This window comes from Paramisgurnus dabryanus, chromosome 20 (genome assembly GCF_030506205.2).
Source record: "Paramisgurnus dabryanus chromosome 20, PD_genome_1.1, whole genome shotgun sequence".
NCBI lineage: Eukaryota > Metazoa > Chordata > Actinopteri > Cypriniformes > Cobitidae > Paramisgurnus > Paramisgurnus dabryanus.
The window spans coordinates 18,758,328-18,780,863 of NC_133356.1; the positions used below are offsets into that span (position 1 = coordinate 18,758,328).

A 22,536-nucleotide genomic window follows, 5' to 3' on the forward strand; every position below is an offset into this window, starting at 1 on the left:
AAGCTGGTTTCTGTCATTTACTGTAGTTTTTATCACGCTGATGTACATTCAAATGTTTGTTTTTAAAATAGGTTTGTTTTTTGTTATATAAAAATAATTAATTATATAAAAACGGTGGTGTCACGTCATGATTGACAGCTGTGATATGGTGTGATATGCACATTCTACGAGAGCGAGGGCAGGGTTTTGATTTCGTGGCTTCACTTCCTGCCCACTACTGCGCATGACTGGTCCCGAAATCGCTACTGCGCAGACTCAAGACCCAAGATGTCAGCGCTGTATTGGGACACTGGCGGCTTCACTTTTCACCAATGGAATAGAGCGAACAGGCGTCGGCCATCTTTTTTTACAGTCTATGATCTAAAAACACAAGTTGCAGACTTTGTGAAAATGAATATTTGTGTCATTCTCAAAACTTTTGGCCATGGCTGTATTTTGATAAATGATGATAACCATCAATCTACCCACTGACTTCCATAGTAGGAAAAACAAAATACTTATCATATTTTCTTTTGTGTTCAACAGATTTAAGAAACTCATACAGATTGTAAACAACATGAGGCTGAGTAAATGATGACAGAATTTTCATTTTGGGGTGAACTATCCCTTTAAATCCAAGACTGAAAGAAATCTGAGAGAAAAGACAGCATACACCAAAAAAAGCTAACAGCTGGCAGAAATTACTGAGAACATTATAATGCGTCTGTGAAAGTGCATTCTGGAAATCAGTTGTTTTCATTTAGCAGAGGAAAAACAGCAGTTAAATGAGTAACTCTTCATACCTTAACCAACCGTACGATGGGTGTTGGCCACACGTGAGCCAATAACAGAGCAGCATGCTATTGTTTAAAACTACAGCTTGTTCAGTTGCAAATGGGCAGAAAATTGCAGTCTCACTCTGAGGTACTGTATAAGGGGTGTTACTGACAAGATGAAAGAAAACAGAGGACATGCTCCTGGATTATGTAGTATATTTTATCTTTTACCTCAAGGAATCACACAAAAGGATTTCTGGTCTGTACAAAATCATAAGAAAGTCATCATCCCATTGCTGCAGTCTCCCATGTACAGTACAATCCTCTGAGTCAAAGAAGTGAGAGATTTCCTAAAAAAAGGCAAAAAACAGGCAACAATTCAATCCCTGGAAAGTAGCCAAATAGTCACTGCATTAAATAACCCCAGGTGCAGGATACATTTCAGACTACACATTGTGGTTTTGATACTATATACTTCTGGATCCAGATACAAATAGGGTTTTAATTGATCAACGTGTGTCTTTTCTGTTTGCCTGTAGAGCACCGAACACAAGGTCAATGTACTTCTTACTCTTCTGCCCATGTAAATAACATCCCCTCCCTTAAAAAGCCTACATTATTGAACAAAGGTGGTTATATTTGCAGAGTTTCAATACAAACACCTAATCAATACAATAAATAAGTGATTAAAGTAGTGCGTCATGGGCTGATAAAGGCCAGTAAATCTAACCTGTAAACAGAATTACATGGACACTTCATATATCCAGCCTGTTAAAACAGAAATGATGAACCCTATTTAAGTGTTTATTTAGTAAACTGTAAAAATCATATCAAATCAACTTATATTTTTTTCTATTAGTTTTTTTATGTCTACTAATATCATGGCTGGCACAACAACATTTATAAGTTTGGCTACTTTTAATGCCAATCTCTGGTTGTAATTGGGCTGCAAATATTGTTTTGTACAGTGGGTGGGCCTTAAAAGTCAAAAGGCTGAGATCCACTGTGGCATGATATGATAATCTCCTGTATCACACTGAAAAAATTGTCTTGGCACTTTTAATAGCTGCACATCAAACAGGTTCAGTCAATACAATAATTCACTGCACAGTAAAACACTGCAGCTTTACTTTATTAAAACTGTTTCCATGACAACCATGAGTTTCATAAACTTATTCAAAGCAACAAGAGAGAGTTCGCTCACTGAGCGCCTCCCAGCTTGAGGTGGAGACCCATGATCCTGCTTCCTAAAACAACCCTCATAAACAGCGTTCATGCTGTCACTTTACTAAGTTGAGCTAAAAGGAGGAGTCCGTTTACTCACCCCGCCCTACCTCTAAACACCGACTGCCTTACTTTTTTAATTTCTTTATAGACACAATAGGTTCGCCAGGCCAAAGTCATGTATAGGTATCTGGGAGAGCTTTTGACTCGCGCATCGACCAGCAGCGCTCTGGCCTCGGGATGCGTAGACTCTGTTCTGCCTGCTTCCGCGTCTCTCCTGCGGGTCCGCCGCTACAGCGAGGCCGTGGGAGAAAAGGAAGACGACCCCAATTTCTTCCGAATGGTTGAGGGTTTCTTTGACAGAGGTGCATCGATCGTGGAGGACAAGCTGGTGCACGACCTAAAGACGAGAGAAACGCCCGAGCAGAAGAGACACAGAGTCCGGGGAATCCTCAAGATCATTAAGCCATGCAACCACGTCCTGTCCGTGTCTTTCCCCATCAAGAGAGACAACGGGGAGTGGGAAATGATCGAGGCGTACAGAGCTCAACACAGCCAACATAGGACACCTTGTAAAGGAGGTGAGCCATTTTCACTGCATTTAAGTTAACGTCGTAGGGCTTACAGAAGCAGTCGTTTTTTACAGAAAAGTCATGCGAGTACACAAACTGACATTAAAAATCTAGTCTTACCTGTCCAAACCAAGTGCAATGTAATGGATCAAGTTTATCTCCAAACACGTTTCTTTTTACCCTTTCGTTTTGCGTTTTTTTTTTTTTGTGTTATTTACAGACAGTAGGCGTGTTCGAATTTACGAGACGCTGCGCAGACTAATCGGCCCATGACATCTGAGTCCCGCGATAGCACAGCTTTCGAGTCTAGCTCTCACGGTACTTTGATGTCATATTCTGATCGGCCTGGGCAGCGTCTGTTAGATGCAAATGGGGAAGAAATAAGGTGCGCAACAGCGACACTCTGTGATTTTTTTTTTACAGGAACTTAAACTTCACATTAAAATAATTATTACTGTACTTAAAAAGCTCCTATTCTGAACTGTCCATCAATTGCTTTTCTAAATTCATTAATACGAAATGCATTTTGTTTTCTCAGTAATCCGTAGTATAAATGAGCTGTTCTAAAATTATCTGATCTCACAAAAAACACTGGTTAATAATTACAACTGTATAAATATAATTTACTATATCAGTCCTGCATTGCTACATGATTCCCAGTAAACGTTTGGGACAAGAATGTGACAAGACCTGTACCATACCTTTTTTAGGTAGCCTGGCTTTATCTCAGTGATAAAATGTGTATTTATTTTCCACTAGTTTTATCTTTGCAGAGATATGTGGGTATATTTTAGTTTTTGTGAAATCATTCATTATAAATATACGGTGTCTGTGTAAGAGTTGTGTAAAATGATTGGCTTTTACATCATAATCTTTAAATTTAGGTATTTGTCAGGTCATTTGATTCTGCACTGTCAGTACTGACACTGCATTGCTTTATAAAGGAAATCCTAAGCAGTTTCCTTGAATAAAAACTCTGTCCTATCAGCATTTTCAACCCCCCCACCCTTTTTTTTCTGAAATGCAATTTACAACTTAGTTTTATATCCCCTTTATATCCCACTCTCTGTGTTAGGTTGATCAACAAGTTTGGAAAAATGTCAGTAATGTATTGTTTACATAAACCTGTTTACTTGTATTAAATTACTTAAAATTGCTCAAGTGCCTAAAATAAAGGCAGACTGCACCCTCTTGAGGTATAGTATACTAGCCTTATTAATGGTAAACAGATGGTATGCATGATGTTTCTGTGCAGCCTGTGATATTACCTATTAAAGATCATTTATAACTAGGTTACATGATTTTGATTTAGTGTAGTGTTTTGATTTTGTTTTTAAAAGATTAAGTTGTAAACTACAATGTGATGTGCAAACTCAATGCAATGTGCAATGTGATGTGCAAACTCAACATGAAAAATGCTAGTCTTTGATCGAGTATACAAGAAGAGAGGATTTAGTGTAATGTAATGGGTAAGAGGAAGCAGACTTTGGATCTGCTGAACATGCTATTTTATAGTGTGCATAACTTGTTTTGCCATTATGATAAACTCGCTATATTTCCCACTCGCAACTTACATGAGGGACATTATTTTCCTGTTGGTATATCATGGCCTTTTAGCCTGCAATAGTTTTCATTTTAGTCATCGTTATTTTGGTAGTGTTTAGAACCACCAGAAAGTCATTCAAGCAGCATTTTTGAGGAGATTTGAAAACAAAACAGGGTTGTTCAGTAATCATTTGACTTTAAGCGCACCCAGTTTTGGCCCTGCCCAGATTTTCTTCACTCTTTGTTCAGTGGAGGGAGTGAGTCATCATTGTAGTTGGTTTAGTGCATGTAGTGTCCCACAAAATTTCCCCTACCAGAACTGTAGACGTGTTTTTTTTGTGCAGAAGGTCGTTAAAACAGGTTTTCCAGACCTCCTACTCTAAATAGCATATTAGCAAAAAAATTACATTTTTAGGATGTTTAAAAAAAAAAAAACTTTGCACTGCATAAATATCTGGAAACAAATAAAAGTTTTGTTTTGTTTATTTATTACTATTTTAATAGAAAACTTTACCTCAGCAATAAAAATTCAACACTGTAAGGTAGTGGTTCTTAAACGTTTCAGCATGAGCCCCCCATCCCTTCACAACCCCCTCAGAAAATTAATGACATAAACAATCTCAAACTTAGAATTGAACAAAACATATTAAAATGTAGTGCTGGTGGTTAGTAGCCTTATTTTTAATTTGCTAAGGTTTAATTGCACACAATTTATTATGAATTAATGCATTTTATAAAATGTCATAAGAACTACTGTTTTTAGGTTATAAGACTTCACCACCCTGTGTGGAATCTGGGTTAATTTTACAAGAATTCAATCCCACCAGCTTACCTATCAGAATCAAGATATTCTTCCTCTGTTTTATTCTACATCACATGTAGATGTAAGTATTCGAAAAAGGTTGTTAACATGGTTATTGGGGTCAGGATTCAGGAACATTTCTCTTACCTTTAATTGGTAGTAAACTTAATAAATGTTTCCTGTTCATGCTTCATAAGGCAGATTGATAAGGAATTTACAGTGCTTCTGTGTTTCCAGGTATCCGCTACAGCACTGAAGTGTCAGTCGATGAGGTGAAAGCTCTCGCCTCACTAATGACATACAAATGTGCAGTTGTAGGTAAGTTGTGTGTTTGAGTTTCTTAATGTATACATCTATGGGTTTTATTATTTCTACATGAATTGTGCTCGTTCAATAGACGTGCCTTTTGGAGGAGCTAAAGCTGGTGTGAAAATTAACCCAAAGAATTACTCCGTAAGTATTTTTTCATAGATGACAGTAAATCTTTAGATTTAAATTTATACTATAATCAGGGCTATAGTACATTCACATTTTGCTAGTTAAGTCTTCCAGGTTGCATTTCCCAGATTCACTTCCCTTTAAGGACTCGTGATTTGTTTAAACATTACTTTCTGTTTACTTGCAGGACAACGAATTGGAGAAAATTACAAGAAGGTTTACTATTGAGCTGGCTAAAAAAGGCTTCATTGGTGAGTTATGAGAGTCCACAAATTGGTTGGGTAAGCAGAGCATTCTCAGCTTACATTAACCGCACGCCACTGGCATATATAGGCATATCATGTGGAAAATGTAGAGGGTACAAAGGAAGTTTTTTGTTACTGTTGATCGTACTGGAAAAACAGTTGTCCATCAAAAGCTGCTGTTTCAAAAAGCGTTTGACTTCTTATACAGGGTAATTACAGGTTAAACACATCACATCAAAGCCATGCTCAGGAACAATAGTCAGGAAATACTAAACCACTGCTATACAAACCTGCTATTGAACCACCACTACATTACAAGTTAATTTAATGTTTAGGCTCTAATGCCAGATAACTTGTATTTAGATGACATAAGATCACAGTACACTGTGTTTGAGCCAACATTCCTTCAGTCAGTAAGTTGTGTTTAGAGATCTGTACTGGTTTACCATTTCCTGCTCTCTGTCAATACAGTAATATTGACAGAGAGGTGTTAATCCAAATGCTTGTACTAAAAGCAACATTTTAGTAAATGTCATGGAAAAGGGGAGGGGATGGTTGGCACATTAAAATCTCATTTCTGTTTCCTGTATCAGGGCCTGGCATTGACGTTCCAGCCCCAGACATGAGTACAGGAGAAAGGGAAATGTCCTGGATTGCAGACACTTATGCAAACACTATGGGCCACCATGTAAGTTTAGGGCACACACAATGATTTGCTTGTGCAAAACGTATAGAAAAACATGTCAAACACTCCAACACCTACTTTAATTACAGATTCATTAACTGGCATTATTTACTTATTAACGTATGTAAATTTTTAATTGAACTGGGAACTAGTGATGTTATAATGCTGTTGGGTAATTAAAGCTTAAATTATATTTACCATGCCAGATGATAGAAATACATTACACAAGTATAGAAAAACACTTCAATTTATCTTTCAATTGTAAATTATTACAACCACATATTTGTTCATTAGATCTCTCTTTCAAGCTAAACTATTCACAAGCAGCTTTTTTGCAACTTTTTTATTCACAAGCAGCACCAGCAGCTTTGTTATTCTTCTGATGCTTCTTTTACAGTTTTTCCTTTGATATAAAACCTTGTCCTCTGATAAATGACCTTATCATATTACCAGGGCAGTTCATTAATGCCAACATGTAACCTGTTAACCTTTAAAGTCAGCAACATTAGTGTTTGAACAGTAGCAGTTGGCTTATAAATTCATCCTACAATTAGGTTTTCATTTTGATATATATATCGCTCTTGTTAAAAAGTAATGGAGGGTATCTCACAATAATTGTCACTGTGTTTGTGACTCCGTGCCAGATCCTTGACTGTTCCTGACATAGTGCATGGCATTAATGAGACTAGAAGAACAAAGCGCCCTTGTATTTCTTCTCTGCTGACAGACTTTTTCAATACAGTCTGTCCTCCCATGGCTCAAAGTTGTTTTGTCTGGATAGCCGTGATGTTCTGTTCTGTTTGCAAGCTGTCCTGTAGCCAAAGAAATGAACGAATATGAGAGATACAAGTATATAACATCCTGTCACTGTCAGCATCCTTGTTTACTGTTGTGGGTTACATCTTTCGCATTTAACACAAATGCATAGTTTTTGTCATTCAAAATGGTTGTAAAAGAAACTTTTTCTTGATTTCTCTCTTTTTTTTTTGTAGGACATCAATGCTCATGCCTGTGTAACAGGGAAGCCCATCAGTCAGGGTGGCATTCATGGCCGTATATCTGCCACTGGTCGTGGCGTGTTTCATGGCATTGAAAACTTTGTCAATGAGGCTTCCTACATGAGCCAGCTGAAAATGAATCCTGGCTTTGGGGACAAGACGTTTGTCATTCAGGTTTGTGCATGTGATTTATTTATTTTGCATTTGATCTTTGTCTAACTAACTGAAACTTTGGTTTGTAGCTATATGTATTTAGGATGCTTGTGTAAAGCATACTGTCTGCTTGGTACTATATCCATCCTTGAAATAGTGCTCTGTGTTGGTGACAGACATCAGACTGTACTGTCTCAGCACTTAGTGTATGCTGACATGGGTCATTCTGACTTTGCTTACTTAAGGATATTTAGTGTTTGCTAGAAGCTTGATAAATATTTGTAAGGAACATTTAAAGTGACTTGACTTGTGAAACCTCTTTTACATCTAACTTTGAAAACGAAGAAAATATTGTTACTGAAAAATATATAGCTTGAATGCACTGTAACTGGATAAAGGTATATCTGATAAATTCATACATGTAAATGTAGTACTACTATTTATGTAATGCATTAGGGAAAGCAGGGAAGTGGTCAATGGCACATTTGCTTACATTTGCAAATAATGCCAAATCCTAATACCAAGTTTCTGCTTCATTTTGTAGAATACTAAACCTGATAATTTTTTGTTTGGAAATGTTTGACAAAGGTTTAAAAATAAAATATTATTGTGATTCCAGACTTTTCTATACTGTCTATAGTTAACATAAGGTGGTGCTCTGTTGACAGGATGTCTCATATATTTTTTTTGGCAGGGCTTTGGTAATGTGGGCCTACACTCCATGCGTTATCTACATCGCTTCGGAGCAAAGTGTGTTGGTGTGGGAGAAGTGGACGGAAGCATCTGGAACCCAAGCGGAATCGATCCCAAGGAGCTAGAGGACTACAAACTGGTCGGTGTAAACCCATTCACTTGGCACTACTAATTAAATGCACATGCAACATTTTAAATGCGATGTTCATATAGTTCCTGTACCTTAATTAGTTGAGTATTGTGCCATTGGTTCAATTGCCAATGTACACAAATACTGATTAAATGTATAGCATGAATGCACCGTAAATTGCTTTGGATTAAAGCGTATCCAAATGCATTATGACAGTGGTTCTCCAACTGGAGGGGGGAGCCCCAGGGGGGGCTGCAAGATGGTGCTGGGGGCCCCAGTTTTATGACGTTTTATAACATACATTAATTCAAATCATAAATTCTGTGTAATTAAACCTAAAAAATAAGGCTTTTAACCAACAGCACTAATTTGTGTTTTGTCTAATTAAAATGTTAAGTTTTAGAATCAATTGTAATAAATTTTCTTTGGGGGGCCGCCAAGGAATGCACCGTACACAAGGGGGGCCGCACAATAAAAAGTTTTAGAACCACTGCATTATGATGTTAAGGAAACCCTGAGTCATGCATGAGCATTGAAAAATCTTTACCGCAAGACACCCATCTTGTGGTCAATAAACAGTACTGCAGTGAATAAGTACGTTTCCTCCTATCCCAGGCAGTGGAAATGTGAAAACGTCTGAAGATTTTATTGAGGCTTTGCAGTAGCCCAACTACTATGAAATATCTTTTTTTATACATACTCCAGGCCAACGGCACTATTGTCGGCTTCCCCAACGCCACTCCCTATGAAGGCAGCATCTTGGAAGCCGAATGCGATATCCTGATTCCTGCTGCAAGTGAAAAGCAGCTTACAAAGAAAAATGCCCACAATGTTAAAGCTAAGGTCAGACGTCTGACAGAGTCATCCATACCAAAAGTGCTTTTAGTGGGTTTTTTCAGTCATTGATTATGTGTTGTGTGGGTATTGATTGACAGATCATCGCTGAGGGAGCCAATGGCCCCACCACGCCAGAGGCAGACAGGATATTCCTAGAGAGAAATATCATGGTGATTCCTGTAAGTCACTTTATAAAATATTTTTTTGTTAATTTCGGTCACAAAACATTTTGTAATTTTTATTTCAGCCAATAAATTTTTTGTCAGGCCAACTTATTGCATGTGTTTCATATGCACGCATAGGATATGTACCTGAATGCTGGAGGTGTGACCGTCTCCTACTTCGAGTGGCTTAAGAATCTTAATCATGTCAGCTATGGCAGACTGACCTTCAAATATGAAAGAGACTCAAACTACCATCTCCTTAGTAAGTCCATTACGAAGGCATTATGTGACTGTAATATATTTTGCTGTTATATTTCCATACCAAATATGGTGTGTTTGTTTGCAAATCTAATAATGCTGGTACTGATACAAGATCATATATGTCTCTTATCTGGAAGGACCTGTTTTTCAGTACAGTATATTGTTCTACATTATGTTGATGGTAGAGACAGACTTGAATAATTGGTTGATGTATTTTTTGTTTGCTTTGTTTATTCTGTTCGCGCAAGCGACATGTGATTGGTGTACTCTGTGACCTCCTTTAACACACACAAATGCACACAAACACAAACAATTGCTTTATCCCCTCTTTCATCTGGCTGGCCCGGAATAACCCTGTACATTATTGCTAGTCACATGGTACAGTTGTTCTTGGAAACGAGCACAGAGGAAGCCAGTAACAGGGACATACTGACTGACCCGGTCAATACTGCCTGTCCATTCTGCATGTTGCAACCCAAAAATGGGCTAAGTGCTAAATGTTAATGCTAATTGTTACCAAAATGTTTGGGTCTGTCATTTTAAAAAAGGAGGAAGGGGGTGCTGTCTATCTTTTGTTGTTCACTTCAAAGGCTGCATCTCCTAATAAACAGTAAATTACTTATATTGTTAATACTTATATTGGTAAAATTGTTAATAATAATGCAGTGTTTGGCTCAGTGTTTGTTCCACGTGTAAGCAAGGTAAATCACTCTGTTGGTTGTTTATGCATTTACTGAGCATTTTCTTATGTAGTCAAAGCAATGTGCATTTCATTGTATTCTTGTAAACAGTAGGTACAGTGCATCACCATTTTTATTGTGCCCTTCGTAAGACGTGTAACTAAATCAATCGCAGATTTTCGCTAAATATTAGGAAACACTGAGATTGTAGTCTGGTTATTGCTAATGGGGTCTAATGTGTTCATTTGGCAGTGTCTGTCCAGGAGAGTGTCGAAAGAAAGTTTGGCAAACACGGTGGAGCCATTCCTATCGTGCCCACCTCTGAATTTCAAGAAAGGATTGCTGTGAGTAGACATACACGCGTGTACAAACACACATCTAATAAAAATTTTTTTATTACTGGACATGTCTAAGCAAATTTTAATTTTTGGTAGGGAGCTTCTGAAAAGGACATTGTGCATTCTGGATTGGCTTACACAATGGAGCGATCTGCCAGAGTAAGTAAATATTTTCCTTTGTATAAAATTTTTATTACTTATAATTTTTTTATTACATACTGAAAAAAAATATTAATTCCGTTTACTCAATTTTTTTAAGGTAAGTGTTGCAATCCATTTATTTAAGCTCTATTGTTTTTCTAAAAAAATATTTGCTTTAAATATAGCTAAAATAAATTGATTGTGACCACTTACCTTGAAAAAAATTGTAAATTAAATTAATTATTTTTTTTCAGTGTATATGTTTAACGTTATAGTAAGTCAATTAATAAAAATGTTAAGCGAGTGGTGTTCCTAACATGCTATACCAGTCCACTCATATTTCAGGGTGTGTGTGTTTATGATATACAATTCTGTGTAGTTGGGTATCTCTCTCTATTTGTTTTTTTGTCATTATAGTTGTAGTGTAATACCTTTGCCCTCAACATGATCCATGTCTTCTAAACACTGACACAAACCTGTACACACCTAGTTACTATTGTTGCTTTCAATCACGTGTTTCTGAGAATGCAAATCCATTTTGAATTCCTTATTCTTCACCACACCCAAAAGATGTGTATTGTGTTGACATGAATCAGCAAGAGGAGGATTTTCTCAATGCTACGTGTTTTCTATGTAAGCTAGTTTGATTTATGAAGTGATGCTTTAGGATTGCTCCATTTATTCACATGATTCATTTCTTTTCCTTGTAGCAAATCATGCGCACTGCCAACAAGTATAACCTTGGGCTGGACCTCAGGACAGCTGCTTATGTCAATGCCATTGAAAAAGTCTTCAAAGTGTATCACGACGCAGGCCTTACCTTCACATAGACTGTACAATTCAGTTGGTTCACGCAGACCTGAGATGTATCAATAACCTCTCGGCTTCTCACGTTTACATTTTATACATCAAAACATTTATGTCTTATCATTTATGCATGTGGTTATTGATATGCAATTTCACAAGTCTCATTTAGTGCATCTTTTTAAATATTCATAGCTTTTAAAAAAAACTTAAAGCCAGAGTCCCTTTAATTCACTTTATGTCTTTGCACAGCAGGAAAACCCAAAATCCTTATTTTATAGATGCCTTATAGGGTTTTCTTCTGGGCTGGTATTAAGCAGTTACTACATATAAACATTTATGCTTTAAAGTCACAGCATCATTTTTAACCACTTTACACGTGACTGTAGTTTCTAATACCAGTTTATACAATTTAGTTAATGGTTATTTTTGTCCCATTTTGATATAAATATGGCCAAGAAAGTGATTCAGGATGAATCTCATGCTATTTTCTTGGTTACCAAAATATTGCACTTGGTTTTGCTGCTCTTTGAACAGTTTCCCTTGATAAGGCTTGCATTTAAATTGTGGCCTGGACCTTATTGGTAAATTAATTCAATTTGTTTATATACAAATGCTAGGGCGTATTTTTGGAAACAAATGTTTATTTTCATCACTATATTAATATGAAGAGACTTTGTATGGCCTCATATTGTTTAAAACTAATAAAATGTAAATAAAAATGTGTGTCATTTAATTATACCAGATTATTTAGGTTTTGTTGTTTTGTGAAATCTAGTCTATTATATAATACAATACAAAGGCGGTGCTCATTGGGCATTTTGTTATTAGTACACACTTTACATATCATAATATCACATGATATTGAAAACTTCATTTATTAACAACTAACATGAATGTAATATGCATAGTTTGTAACAGTTAACGTAGTGGTCCTGCTAAAAAAAGAGACCGATGTCTCTTAAAACTATTTACAAAAATAACAAATTAAATATGCTTTTATGTAGTTCAAGTCCGTCCATGACTCTCTACAATGATGCTGGTGTTAGACAGAGGTCTGGCTGCAGAACTTAACCCAAAAGTTTTTCCTTTTCAGTTCTGTGACGCAAACTCATTAGCTAGATCGTCCAACGCATCATCGAAACCTGATCAAACACAAAATAAAAATAAGTTTCATATTTTGTTCCTGTGGCTTTACATTATGAGTGCTGTCAATGAAACTTACCGGCGCCTGCACTGGCCTGTGCTGCTGGTGGGTTTTGTGCTGCTGGTGGGTTTTGCGGTGCTCCTTGTTCTGCATTAAGAAGACCACCAAACAACCCACCTCCCTTTTGCTTTGGCTTCTTCTCCCCCTCAGATGGGAAAAGACCTCCCATGCCCCCTGTCTGATCCTCTTGCTTTTTTCCGCCAAATTTTTCCTTTACCTTCTTTTTTGCTACAGCAGCTGGGGAGTTGAATAGAAACATGATCAGATTCTATCAAAATTGTTTATTTAGTTTTATACATCACAGCTCATCACAAGTTTTCTAATCTAAACATGGCATCCTAAAAAAAGATTTCTCCTGTGAAATACATGGATATGTGCTTCCGTGAAAGACTCATTCTGGCCCTACTCCTTATAAGGTCTTCAAGTTGCATGACTGGACTAACTGCATTCTTAAAAAATACTGCATGTCTAGTGGCTACTTTCAAACAAACAAACACTGCAATCATCCTGTATGTGACCCTGTCTATGAAATCCATGCTTAAATTGTTTTTAATATTTGACATGGCCTTACTCAGCCTGTTTAAGCGACCGTTCACCCAAAAATGAAAATTCTGTCATAATATAATATCATGTTGTTACAAACCTGTATGAGTTTCTTTCTTCAGTTAAACACAAAAGATATTTTGATAAACAATGGTAAACAAACAGTCGATGGTACACATTAACTTTCATATAAAAACTAATAGGCCTACTATAGAAGTCAGTGTCAACTCTGTGCATACAGTCATCTATCAAAATATCTTCTTTTGTGTTCAACAGAATAGAGAGACTCATACAGGATTAGAACAACATGGGGGTAAGTAAATGATGACATAAATTTCATTTTTGAACAAACTAAACCTTTAAGACAGGTCAAATAGATGGAAAACTCTTGTAAAATCACAGATGCGTGTAAATGTTGAAATTACATTTGCCTCAGCGTGTTCAACAATGGGTGTTTTTCATGTATAAACATGTACGCTACGAATAGTTTCTATCCTTATTCTCTCAGCAAAAATCACAAAATATAAACACAAAATCTTCCCTAGTGACTGTTGAACTTTTGGCTACAAGATGACACCAAGTGGCGTAGAAAGTACAAAAGAAGAAAGAACTTTCCACACAAAAACAGATTTCAGGTTTCTTTAAGGAATTTACCTGCTTTGTCCACAGCCTGGTCGACAAATGAGTCTGCTGCTTTATTACCCAAAAATCCTGAAAGGAAAGACATGTTTGTACAGTATAGTCCTCGGTTGTGACAGAAGTGTTTTGGGCATGCAGTTTTATTAGGGCTGGCGCTCAGTGAAAGTACGTCAGGGATGAATGTGCCTATAGGCTGCTGCTTTACCCAGGGTGGAGCAGAAAGATGTTGAACAGAATGAACTCAAGCTTGCTTTACTGGTTTACCTGGTTTCCTGACCCATCATCAGTCAAGGTTTCAGTATAAACCTTACACTGTTCAAATCAAAATCATCTTTCCCCCATTGGTGGGATATTTGCTTTTCATTTATTTTGTTTACAGCCTTGTTTATTAATGTATAATTTTACTTCTGGTACTGTTAAATCTTAAAGTTTTCCCTCAATTTAAAAGAAACCAAGAAGCAGTGGTCACATAGTTCCTGCTTTTGTGAATTTTGTAGTTACCATCGACATCAATTGGATTGTTTATATTTTGGTGTACATGGCTTTCCTCTGAGCCAGTGGGCTTTTCTGTTTCCTCCCATAGCTGGAATGTACCAAAGGTTGGATGACTGTGATATAAAATCTCATACTGTACATAAATTAAAGACTATGAAGCCTTGTAAAGTATGACCTTTAAACAGAGGCATAGTGCTTTCAGTGAATCTTAATGGGCAAATTGGTTTCAAGCAATCTTTGTTATTCGGTAAGATGCACATTCAATTACATATGCGGGCGTGCCAAGAACAGGGAGGTGAAGAGAGGGAGGGGTGTTCTCGGTTGAGAAGGGTGTGCTTGTCTTAATGTTTCCCCTGTTTTAAGTATTTATTGTTTCGCAGAATTTAGGGTGGAGCTTGTCCTGTTTCATGTAATATTTAATGTAAAAAAAGATACCTTGGTAAGTTGGTATTTCTGTTGTTTTTGCTACTTGCTTAGTTTATAGATACTGGGTTCATGGAGACTGGATTTGTTAACCTTTGATAACCAGCAAAGAATGTGATAAACATGAGAATACGATTTTGTTTTTCACAAAACTGAATTTATTACATATGGAGAATTTAAAACAAAGTGTTTAAGAAGTCAATCAAATGATGGGTTAAAATGAGAATCCTTAACATGACATGCATTATTTCCACAGACATCATGAACAAATCCAGAAAGCTATCTTGATAGAATTTGGAGATTTTGTAAGTTATGTAGAATGTACTGATCGTACATGTAATATTTGCCCATATGAGGTGATAATGCACATTGCACACTTAACATTAATCTTGCATAGCTAAATAATAAAGTGTTAATACATGAGTATTTCTATACCGTGTATCTCTATCTATGTGAAAGAAGTGGTGAAACTGAGGTAAGCAGAAGATGGGTTATGGGTTTTATTGTTTTTTTAAGGAATTGGGTATTAGTTTGTATCAATCTGAGGTCTAGCATTGATAACATTCAGGCATTGGCGGCAGCAGATAAACTCTCTCCTCTTAGGCAGAAAGCAGAGCATCATGGGGGATGCGCATCCTAACATCAGCCTGAAATGGAAAAGAAAGATAAAATACATGGTAAAATATATTTTTAAAGGTCTATATTTTACATCTATTTCATTTTTGAACAATTTGAATATATAAGTGATATATAAATAAAATTGAATTTATTTATTTATTTTTAATATTTTTTAATAATTCTTACATAGGCTGAATTGCTCTCACATACTGTAGTGTGTTGTAATAAATAAAAATGATCTGACAAGTCAGTAAATTCACATAAAAGTGACCAGTAGATATTGTCAAGTGAGAATAAATAAGTACATTCAAACTATTAATAAAAAACCCTCAAAACTAATGCAAGCACTGCTTAAACATGCGGTACCTGAAGTCTGAGTCACTCCAAAAGATTTGCTTTGAATAAAAATGCTGCAGTTTTCAGTTGCAGCTTTTTTGACTCATAACATCATCACAGTATCGCTGATTCTAATGAGGAATATATGCCTCTTAATGCTGGCTAGGTTTGTTCCAGTCCTTGATTTTGATTGGTCAATAGCTGTTTTATTGCAATTTTGATATGAAAGGCTTTTATAAATTTGACTATGTGAAAGTTGCATTTTTACATATTTTTAGGGCTTTGTGCCAAATGTTTTATAAAATGTAACTTAAGCCTAGTGCTGCTGTATGTGTGAATAAATCACAGCTTATTCCATGATAGGTCTACAGCACAACCCCTTTTAAGTTATAAGCATTCATAAAAAATTATGTAAATGTAAATTGTGCAATTTTTATGCTGCTCAATAAACCATTTAAATCACTGTTTCATATACATTTAGCTAGATATGCAGTACTATACAGAGTATTCACACTGAGACCTACTACATTACTGTAGGCTAGAATTCCATTCTGAACACTGGAATGTTAACACTAGAAATAAAAGGTCCAGTCAAGTGTGATGCATTGTGGGATACACTATTTTGTAAGCACTGTTGCATACTGCAGATTTCTTGCATTTAATCATTTAGGTATTCCATTCAAATAGAAAGTTTGCATGCTTTGCACACATACTATGTACTGCAGCAATAGTAAGAGTAGCATGGTAGTATGCTATTCTAAGTATGTGACCCTGTCTGTGAAATAACTAAGTGCTAAAGTCTTACCCAGTCAAGAATATCTAGGTTATTTTTCACATAATGTTCTTTACATTAGGTATGTAGTATGATTTTATGTAGAAACCAGTTATTTACAAAAAAAAAAAACATTTAAGCTAACTTTTCACTGACTGGGTCACCATCCATCTTTCCTCGTGTTCTTACCTATTGTCCAGCGTCTGCAGGCTGCTCTTCAGTTCCCTCTGTCTTCGAGAGCTCCCCCTGGCGGCAGAAAGACATTCAGCTGTGAAAGAGTGTTTATCCTTGCCTCGCTTATTAAGGTACATTTTGGAATGATCTCCCACATTAACATCTGTTTGGGTGTGGTGTTGTTTGGGAGATTTCATAGTATCTGAGGTAAAATGATGATCTTAATTTGCAATGTGTCAAATTCATTTATGTTGCTGATTTAAAAAAAAACTGAACTGAGGAGACATAACAATGTAGCATATAGTTTGCATTCAAGTGAAGATATGAATGAATTTAATACATTTCATAATAAGTATTTGTTAGTGTTTCGTTTGATGTGTTGAATAAGAGAGATTAATCGATGATGTTGATAAGTTTGATGTTTTACGTGGATGAGCGCATGCTTTAACTGCATGCATGCATTTGTTTATATGCATGCATAAGCACCTCAGTGTTCTCCAGCTCATCCTGTTTATGATTGGGTAAGAAGAACAAGTAAATGGAAGCACAGTCATCAAAGCAAAAGGAAAAAAACAATAAAAAGACAATAAAACCCTTAAAATATTTTCTGGCTTAAATAATGTCTATTTAAATAACAATTATACAGTGCACCCTTTAAGGCATCAATGCACGTTCAATTTTGATGGTGTTTAGTAATATTAATAATCTCTTTTGCCCACCTGTTTGACCAGGCCAGCAGATGTAACCACAGTCTCCAGTCCTTCCACTGTCTTTTCTGACACCTGATTGGCTCCGGCTACAGCGGTCTCACCCACAAGATTCGCCTGCTCTGTTGTTTTATGAGCAACTAGGTACAACATAGATACAATATAGATTATAGATATAGATACATAGGACAATACTAGAATGTATGATTCAAAGTGGATTTTTATATGGGTTTAGGGTGTAAAAATTTAAAATGTAAATTTCTATTTTTTTTTACCTGTGTTCACACCTGTCACAACACCTTCTTTTGTCTTTGTGCCTATCAAAAACAAACAGGTATGTATTACAAGAATAATTTATTACAAACATTCACAAGAGTAAGAAATGCTTTTCCACAAGCTTTGAACTTTTCAAATAATTTTGTAACACGGTTTCCTTATTTTTAGACATTTGCTTGTCAATTGATGCTCTCAGCTCTGGTGCCTGTTCTGTCACATGATCTATATAGCATGGGTCTTCAAGAGGGGGTCTGGGACACCTTGGGAGTCCATGGTGGTAATACTGGGGGTCCTTTTAAATATGTTTGAAATCAAAATTATTTTTTGGGAAAAAATGAAATTAGGCATCAAACAAAAGCTTGATTCAAATGAAGGTTCCCGGTTAAATTCTATTCAGTAAATGTAAAATTTTACGAAGTATGTTAACGTTATGTATCAGTGTATACAAAAAATATATAATTTTATATATTTGTAACGTAACCATGATAACAAAGAATGTAAATCCAGTCTTAATTTGATACATATACTGGGGTCCTTGCTCCTCCTCTCTATCAATTAAGGAATCCTTGGCTTGAAAAAAGTTGAAGAACTCCAGAACAAGGTCCAGCTATCTCCATACCCCAAGAGAATCTACAACATAACTGGTCAAATGTCTCTGATCTCCAGTCAGTGTATAGGCTGTTGATTGGAAACACTAAGTGCTATTAAGCAACAGCGATCCAGAATCTCCATCTTCTCTCAGATGCATTCTGCATGCTAACCCAGCCAACAGTGGAAAAAACCACTCTGGCTTTTGAAAGGCCCTGCTGGCATCTTTAGCATTGAATCTCTGTCACACAAGTATCCAGTAGAACAAGCATGAGCTCTGTTTCTTCCTATGACCCCACAGCAATGACCCCAACATACACACACACAGAGCAAAACAAAAACACACAAACAGAGGCATTACATTGTCTCTGCTATGGACAAAGAGCTGATTTACTATCAAGAGATGTACATTCTTAAGGGCTTGTCTGCTGCTTGCAACACAAACACATATGCTTGCATTCTTAAGTTATTTATGTCACAATCAATAAATTTATTATATTACCGCTGACCAGCCATTGCTGCAATATGATGTCACCTCACAAGCATCTGTGATTACGTGACGGGGCATAAAACATCCCTACGGCTGCAGCCTGCCACTGAGTTAAAGGGAGGAGACTGTGATGTACTAAATATAGTTGTGTATAGATTATATAGGACCCTGAGCCCATGTGAGAGAATCACATTTCTGATCTATATCAAACTCCATTAATCTGAACCATCCTCACACTATTAAATTGGTGTTATATAATGATTAAATTGGTGTTATGTAATGCAATAAAAATAAATTGGCAATCCTATGTGATCAGCCACAGCCCTATAAAGATAATTTTAAGGGATTTTGCTAATCATTAATAGGCTATATTGAAATGTATATATGTATTTATATGTAAATATTTTTCTGTACAGTCAGATACTCCTGGTTTTTCTGAATACAATATGGCATATCTATTGTAAGAGTTTTTGGTTAAAGGTCTCTTTACCTCTGTCTACCTAACATCTGACCCAGGGGTCTTTAGTCCTTTTCTGGCTATTGGTGGACAGGAATATGAAACGGGGATCTTATGTTATGTATTGTATTGCTTTTTTGTCCTGGCCTTATTAATATTAAATATTACATTAAAAAAGCATTCTTACAAACATAAAAATAGCAAACATGCTTAGATCACAAAACCATTAAAATATTAAACTTTATGATATAAAACATTACATTTTCAGTTTAATTAATACATTTTAATGTGGACCAGCTGAACGTTATCTCATTAACTTAGTGTTTAATGCATTTTCTCAGATTCATTAATTTGAGATCAACAAACAATATTTGGCAAACTGTGCAGTACCATTGCATTGGTTGTGTAGACCGTCAGAAAAGATGGTAAAAAAATAATCCCTAGCTGTCGCTGGGGCAGCACCCTTTCAAAAATTACACCTTTGTACCTAAAAAGTTCATATTAGTCTCTTAGAAGTACATATTGGTACCACAGAGTGCATATAAAGACCTGAAATGTACATTGTGGTACCAAATGTATACATATGTGTACCTAAATGGACCTTTTAAAGGGTACTGCCCCAGTAACCATTTTTTCTGAAAGTGTACTGACCGGTAAAGACCCTGTTTGTAACTAATACTTAACCTGTGTGACCATATGAAACTAAATAACTATTTGTGAGCATTCAAAATAACAGACATGTGCTTTCTTATTCACTCACTTATAGCATGCTGTGGCACTGAGTCGCAATGAAATTGAAATGAAAAACACAATAGTGTTTTTTTTTTTACAAATGACTTATCTGTGAGCTTCATTATTTAAAAAAGTGCCCTTATAATCTTTAATCAAAAATGCAGATCTCTCTTTACTTTCAGTCATATGGTATGGCAGGTGGGCGGGGTCAAGGAGAAGATTGCTGCAATTAGCAAAGAGCAACACAACCGAACTGATCCAATCAGTTCTCAAATGGATGAATTTTAAGTCTAGCCCTGCCTTAATTTTTTTTTGGAAATTCAGAATTATTCAAATGGGTAAGTCCACATAACGTCACAGATTTTCATGCCTTTTTCATTTCAGAAGCCTGTTCACTCGGATATACTTCACCACAGGGAAAATAAGACAATCGCTACTTCCGCTTCATGGTGACTTTAAAACAGGTATTCACTACTCTCTCCTTCCCATTATGTGAATGAACAGGCTATTTCCTAAACACTCTGAAGACAGAGATTGTTTATCCATGCCATACTGATAATATCCTATCACTGATGTGTGTGCACACAATGAGAGCCATTATGAATCATAAAAGATTGTGTATTGACCCAGGCAGACCCTGGTCTCTGTGGACCAGCATGTGAAGTGGACTGGAAGGAAATGGAATTAGAGTGGAGTGTGTGCTTAAATTCATAGTCCTATAGCAAAACCCAAAAACTTTTTAAGAACTTTTTTTTTGCTGCCTCACACAATAGGTTGTCATGTACAAGATGTGTAAAATACTTTACTGCATTACATTACGCACATTACATTTAAAGACAATTAGTTTAGCAATAACATTTTGCAACCAATTCAACATATTTATTACTGTGCATTTTCAAGAGCCCATCAATCAATATTAGTGTTTTATGGCTTTAATCTATAAGCTTTGAAATCAGCTTAATACTACAATCTACATTCCCAAAAGGTACATCTTGGTACAGTGACAGCTTTACACATTTTTTTCTGATAGTGTACAGTACTGTACTCCCAAATAAAATGAATAGATATTTAGATTCAGTTAAATGATTTAAAGTTTAGTCTTTCTTAGACAAACAAATCTAAAATAATGATTACTCATCGACCTAATGGCACCTGCCACTGACTAACAAGTAGTTTAATAGCTTTGATGTATCTAAAGGCTTATAAAAAGAAGATGAGGACTTATATAAATACACTAACATTAACTTGCTACACTTTTGGTATAATATGACCTTTCAATTCGGGTTTGCATTGATATGGTTTGCCTTGTATTGGGTTTGACTACTCAGAGCTCATCAATTGATTACATCCTGAATATGTATTGGCATAAATGAAAGTGCTTTCTTTCCTTGCTTCCCTTCTGGATTTATCTTGTTTTTTTTCCTCTATATATTATAATACAGAAAGTCATAGATCAGGATAGATTATAAATGCTCAAATAACAGGAAACAATCTAAGAGGCTCTTTTTTGTTGTACTGTATGTCTGGGTTGTTCATTGCTAATGTAGTCGAGTACAGTCAGATGGTTTTGTGATCTGATAAGAGGAGACGGGTAGGTGGACAGTGCTGCGTTTGAATGCTCTGTTTTGTGGTCAGTGAGCACAGCAGTCACATGTTATAATGTGCTAATGCCCTACATTTATTTTTTATTGCTTTGGAGTTTATTTGCTTTTCAGGTCAATGTTAATAATTCAGTTATTTAAGATCAAACATTTTTTTACATACTGTATTAAAAGCAAAAATAATATATACTAGATGCAATAATGTTGATGGTATTGTCATGAATAATTATTGCTTACATTAATACATCTTCAAGCAAGATGTTAAGCTTTGACTATACATGCATTTTCCAATTTTTAGAAAAGTATATCCCATTGAAATGTATTAGTTAAATGACTTTAAAATGACCTAATATGTACAGTGGGATACAGTTTTGCATTGTTTCAAAATATGATGCACGTGGTTTAGCTCTATATAGGAATAAAAGAAGAGAACTTAATAGAAATAAATATAAATATTAAATATAAAACCTTAAGTGCCTCGATTTCCCATTTCACTTAAAGTAAGAGACAATACTTAAAACTATATTAAAAAATGAATATAATTGAATATATATGTCATGACCTACAGTAATTATTTTTCACTCTTTTGTCCCCTCAGCTGGATTTGTACATACCCACATACATGACCCCCTCCTTGGTTTTGGCAGCAGCTTCTTCCACCCCGGCCTTGGTTTTCTCGGCGGCGGCCACCACACCCTCCTTAGCCATGGAGAATCCCTTCTTTAGTGCATCCATGCTTGAGCTGAGCTCTATGTCCTTTAACTGGAACTGGCTGTTGTCTTATAACTGATGGATCAAGCTGTATGTGCGCAGCTCTGTGCCTAACTGTGTTGTAAGTGCGTCTGGCAGAGTCTGTATGCAGTTCCTTTGAGAGAGGGATGGGCACTCAGTACTCACACATATTGGGACACCCTTTACAAGAGGCGCAGTCAAGTGCATGAGAGAGAGAGAGAGAGAAAGAGAGAGATAGGGGTAAAATAGCAAGTGGGTGAGAGGAATGCCGGAAAATGAAA

The 22,536-nt window shown here is 36.1% G+C and overlaps 4 protein-coding genes across 5 annotated transcripts in view; 1 reads left to right on the top strand and 3 right to left on the bottom strand.

The window, feature by feature from the left end:
* LOC135787119 (nuclear factor NF-kappa-B p100 subunit-like) overlaps positions 1 to 3,570 on the bottom strand; it is a 23,025-nt gene extending 19,455 nt beyond the window's left edge. The window contains exons 1-2 of the mRNA XM_065296867.2: positions 2,672 to 3,570; positions 987 to 1,105 (exon numbers count right to left, since the gene is read on the bottom strand). The gene's annotated coding sequence lies outside the window, so the exon portion shown is untranslated. The remainder of the gene's footprint in view (positions 1 to 986; positions 1,106 to 2,671) is intronic.
* glud1a (glutamate dehydrogenase 1a) lies at positions 2,001 to 12,201 on the top strand. Its single transcript, XM_065296868.2, has 13 exons — positions 2,001 to 2,560; positions 5,136 to 5,216; positions 5,296 to 5,351; positions 5,524 to 5,587; positions 6,175 to 6,269; positions 7,259 to 7,438; positions 8,112 to 8,249; positions 8,946 to 9,083; positions 9,176 to 9,256; positions 9,380 to 9,503; positions 10,435 to 10,526; positions 10,617 to 10,679; positions 11,372 to 12,201. Exons 1-13 carry the CDS (start codon positions 2,158 to 2,160, stop codon positions 11,489 to 11,491), a joined length of 1,635 nt encoding a protein of 544 aa, XP_065152940.1. The 5' UTR covers positions 2,001 to 2,157; the 3' UTR covers positions 11,492 to 12,201.
* Positions 12,202 to 12,324: 123 nt separating this feature from the next.
* On the bottom strand, positions 12,325 to 14,026 carry LOC135787123 (uncharacterized). Its single transcript, XM_065296871.1, has 3 exons — positions 13,870 to 14,026; positions 12,691 to 12,909; positions 12,325 to 12,610 (listed from the first exon to the last, which is right to left on the bottom strand). The coding sequence occupies exons 1-3, from the start codon at positions 13,940 to 13,942 to the stop codon at positions 12,558 to 12,560; spliced, it is 345 nt and encodes a 114-aa protein (XP_065152943.1). The 5' UTR covers positions 13,943 to 14,026; the 3' UTR covers positions 12,325 to 12,557.
* An 881-nt stretch (positions 14,027 to 14,907) lies between these two features.
* sncga (synuclein, gamma a) lies at positions 14,908 to 22,411 on the bottom strand. 2 transcript variants are annotated; one of them, XM_065296870.1, is made up of 5 exons: positions 22,138 to 22,411; positions 17,655 to 17,696; positions 17,392 to 17,519; positions 16,663 to 16,744; positions 14,908 to 15,419 (listed from the first exon to the last, which is right to left on the bottom strand). In XM_065296870.1, exons 1-4 carry the CDS (start codon positions 22,256 to 22,258, stop codon positions 16,688 to 16,690), a joined length of 348 nt encoding a protein of 115 aa, XP_065152942.1. In that variant the 5' UTR covers positions 22,259 to 22,411; the 3' UTR covers positions 14,908 to 15,419; positions 16,663 to 16,687. The 2 variants fall into 2 exon arrangements, with proteins under 2 accessions (XP_065152942.1, XP_065152941.1); XM_065296869.1 differs by having other exon boundaries at positions 16,688 to 16,744; positions 22,138 to 22,408.
* Positions 22,412 to 22,536: the final 125 nt, after the last annotated feature.

What these genes read in the sequence shown, in the direction of transcription:
- LOC135787123 (XM_065296871.1), bottom strand. Translation starts at nt 13,942, where the DNA reads ATGTCTTTCCTTTCAGGATTTTTGGGTAATAAAGCAGCAGACTCATTT. An exon ending in CCAGGCTGTGGACAAAGCAG is followed by an intron (nt 12,910 to 13,869) that starts GTAAATTCCTTA and finishes TCAACTCCCCAG; the next exon opens with CTGCTGTAGCAAAAAAGAAG. An exon ending in ACAGGCCAGTGCAGGCGCCG is followed by an intron (nt 12,611 to 12,690) that starts GTAAGTTTCATT and finishes GTGTTTGATCAG; the next exon opens with GTTTCGATGATGCGTTGGAC.
- glud1a (XM_065296868.2), top strand. Translation starts at nt 2,158, where the DNA reads ATGTATAGGTATCTGGGAGAGCTTTTGACTCGCGCATCGACCAGCAGC. An exon ending in ATACAAATGTGCAGTTGTAG is followed by an intron (nt 5,217 to 5,295) that starts GTAAGTTGTGTG and finishes CTCGTTCAATAG; the next exon opens with ACGTGCCTTTTGGAGGAGCT. An exon ending in AATTTCAAGAAAGGATTGCT is followed by an intron (nt 10,527 to 10,616) that starts GTGAGTAGACAT and finishes AATTTTTGGTAG; the next exon opens with GGAGCTTCTGAAAAGGACAT.
- sncga (XM_065296870.1), bottom strand. Translation starts at nt 22,258, where the DNA reads ATGGATGCACTAAAGAAGGGATTCTCCATGGCTAAGGAGGGTGTGGTG. An exon ending in TGTGACAGGTGTGAACACAG is followed by an intron (nt 17,520 to 17,654) that starts GTAAAAAAAAAT and finishes TGTTGTACCTAG; the next exon opens with TTGCTCATAAAACAACAGAG. An exon ending in CTGCTGGCCTGGTCAAACAG is followed by an intron (nt 16,745 to 17,391) that starts GTGGGCAAAAGA and finishes TTCTGCCGCCAG; the next exon opens with GGGGAGCTCTCGAAGACAGA.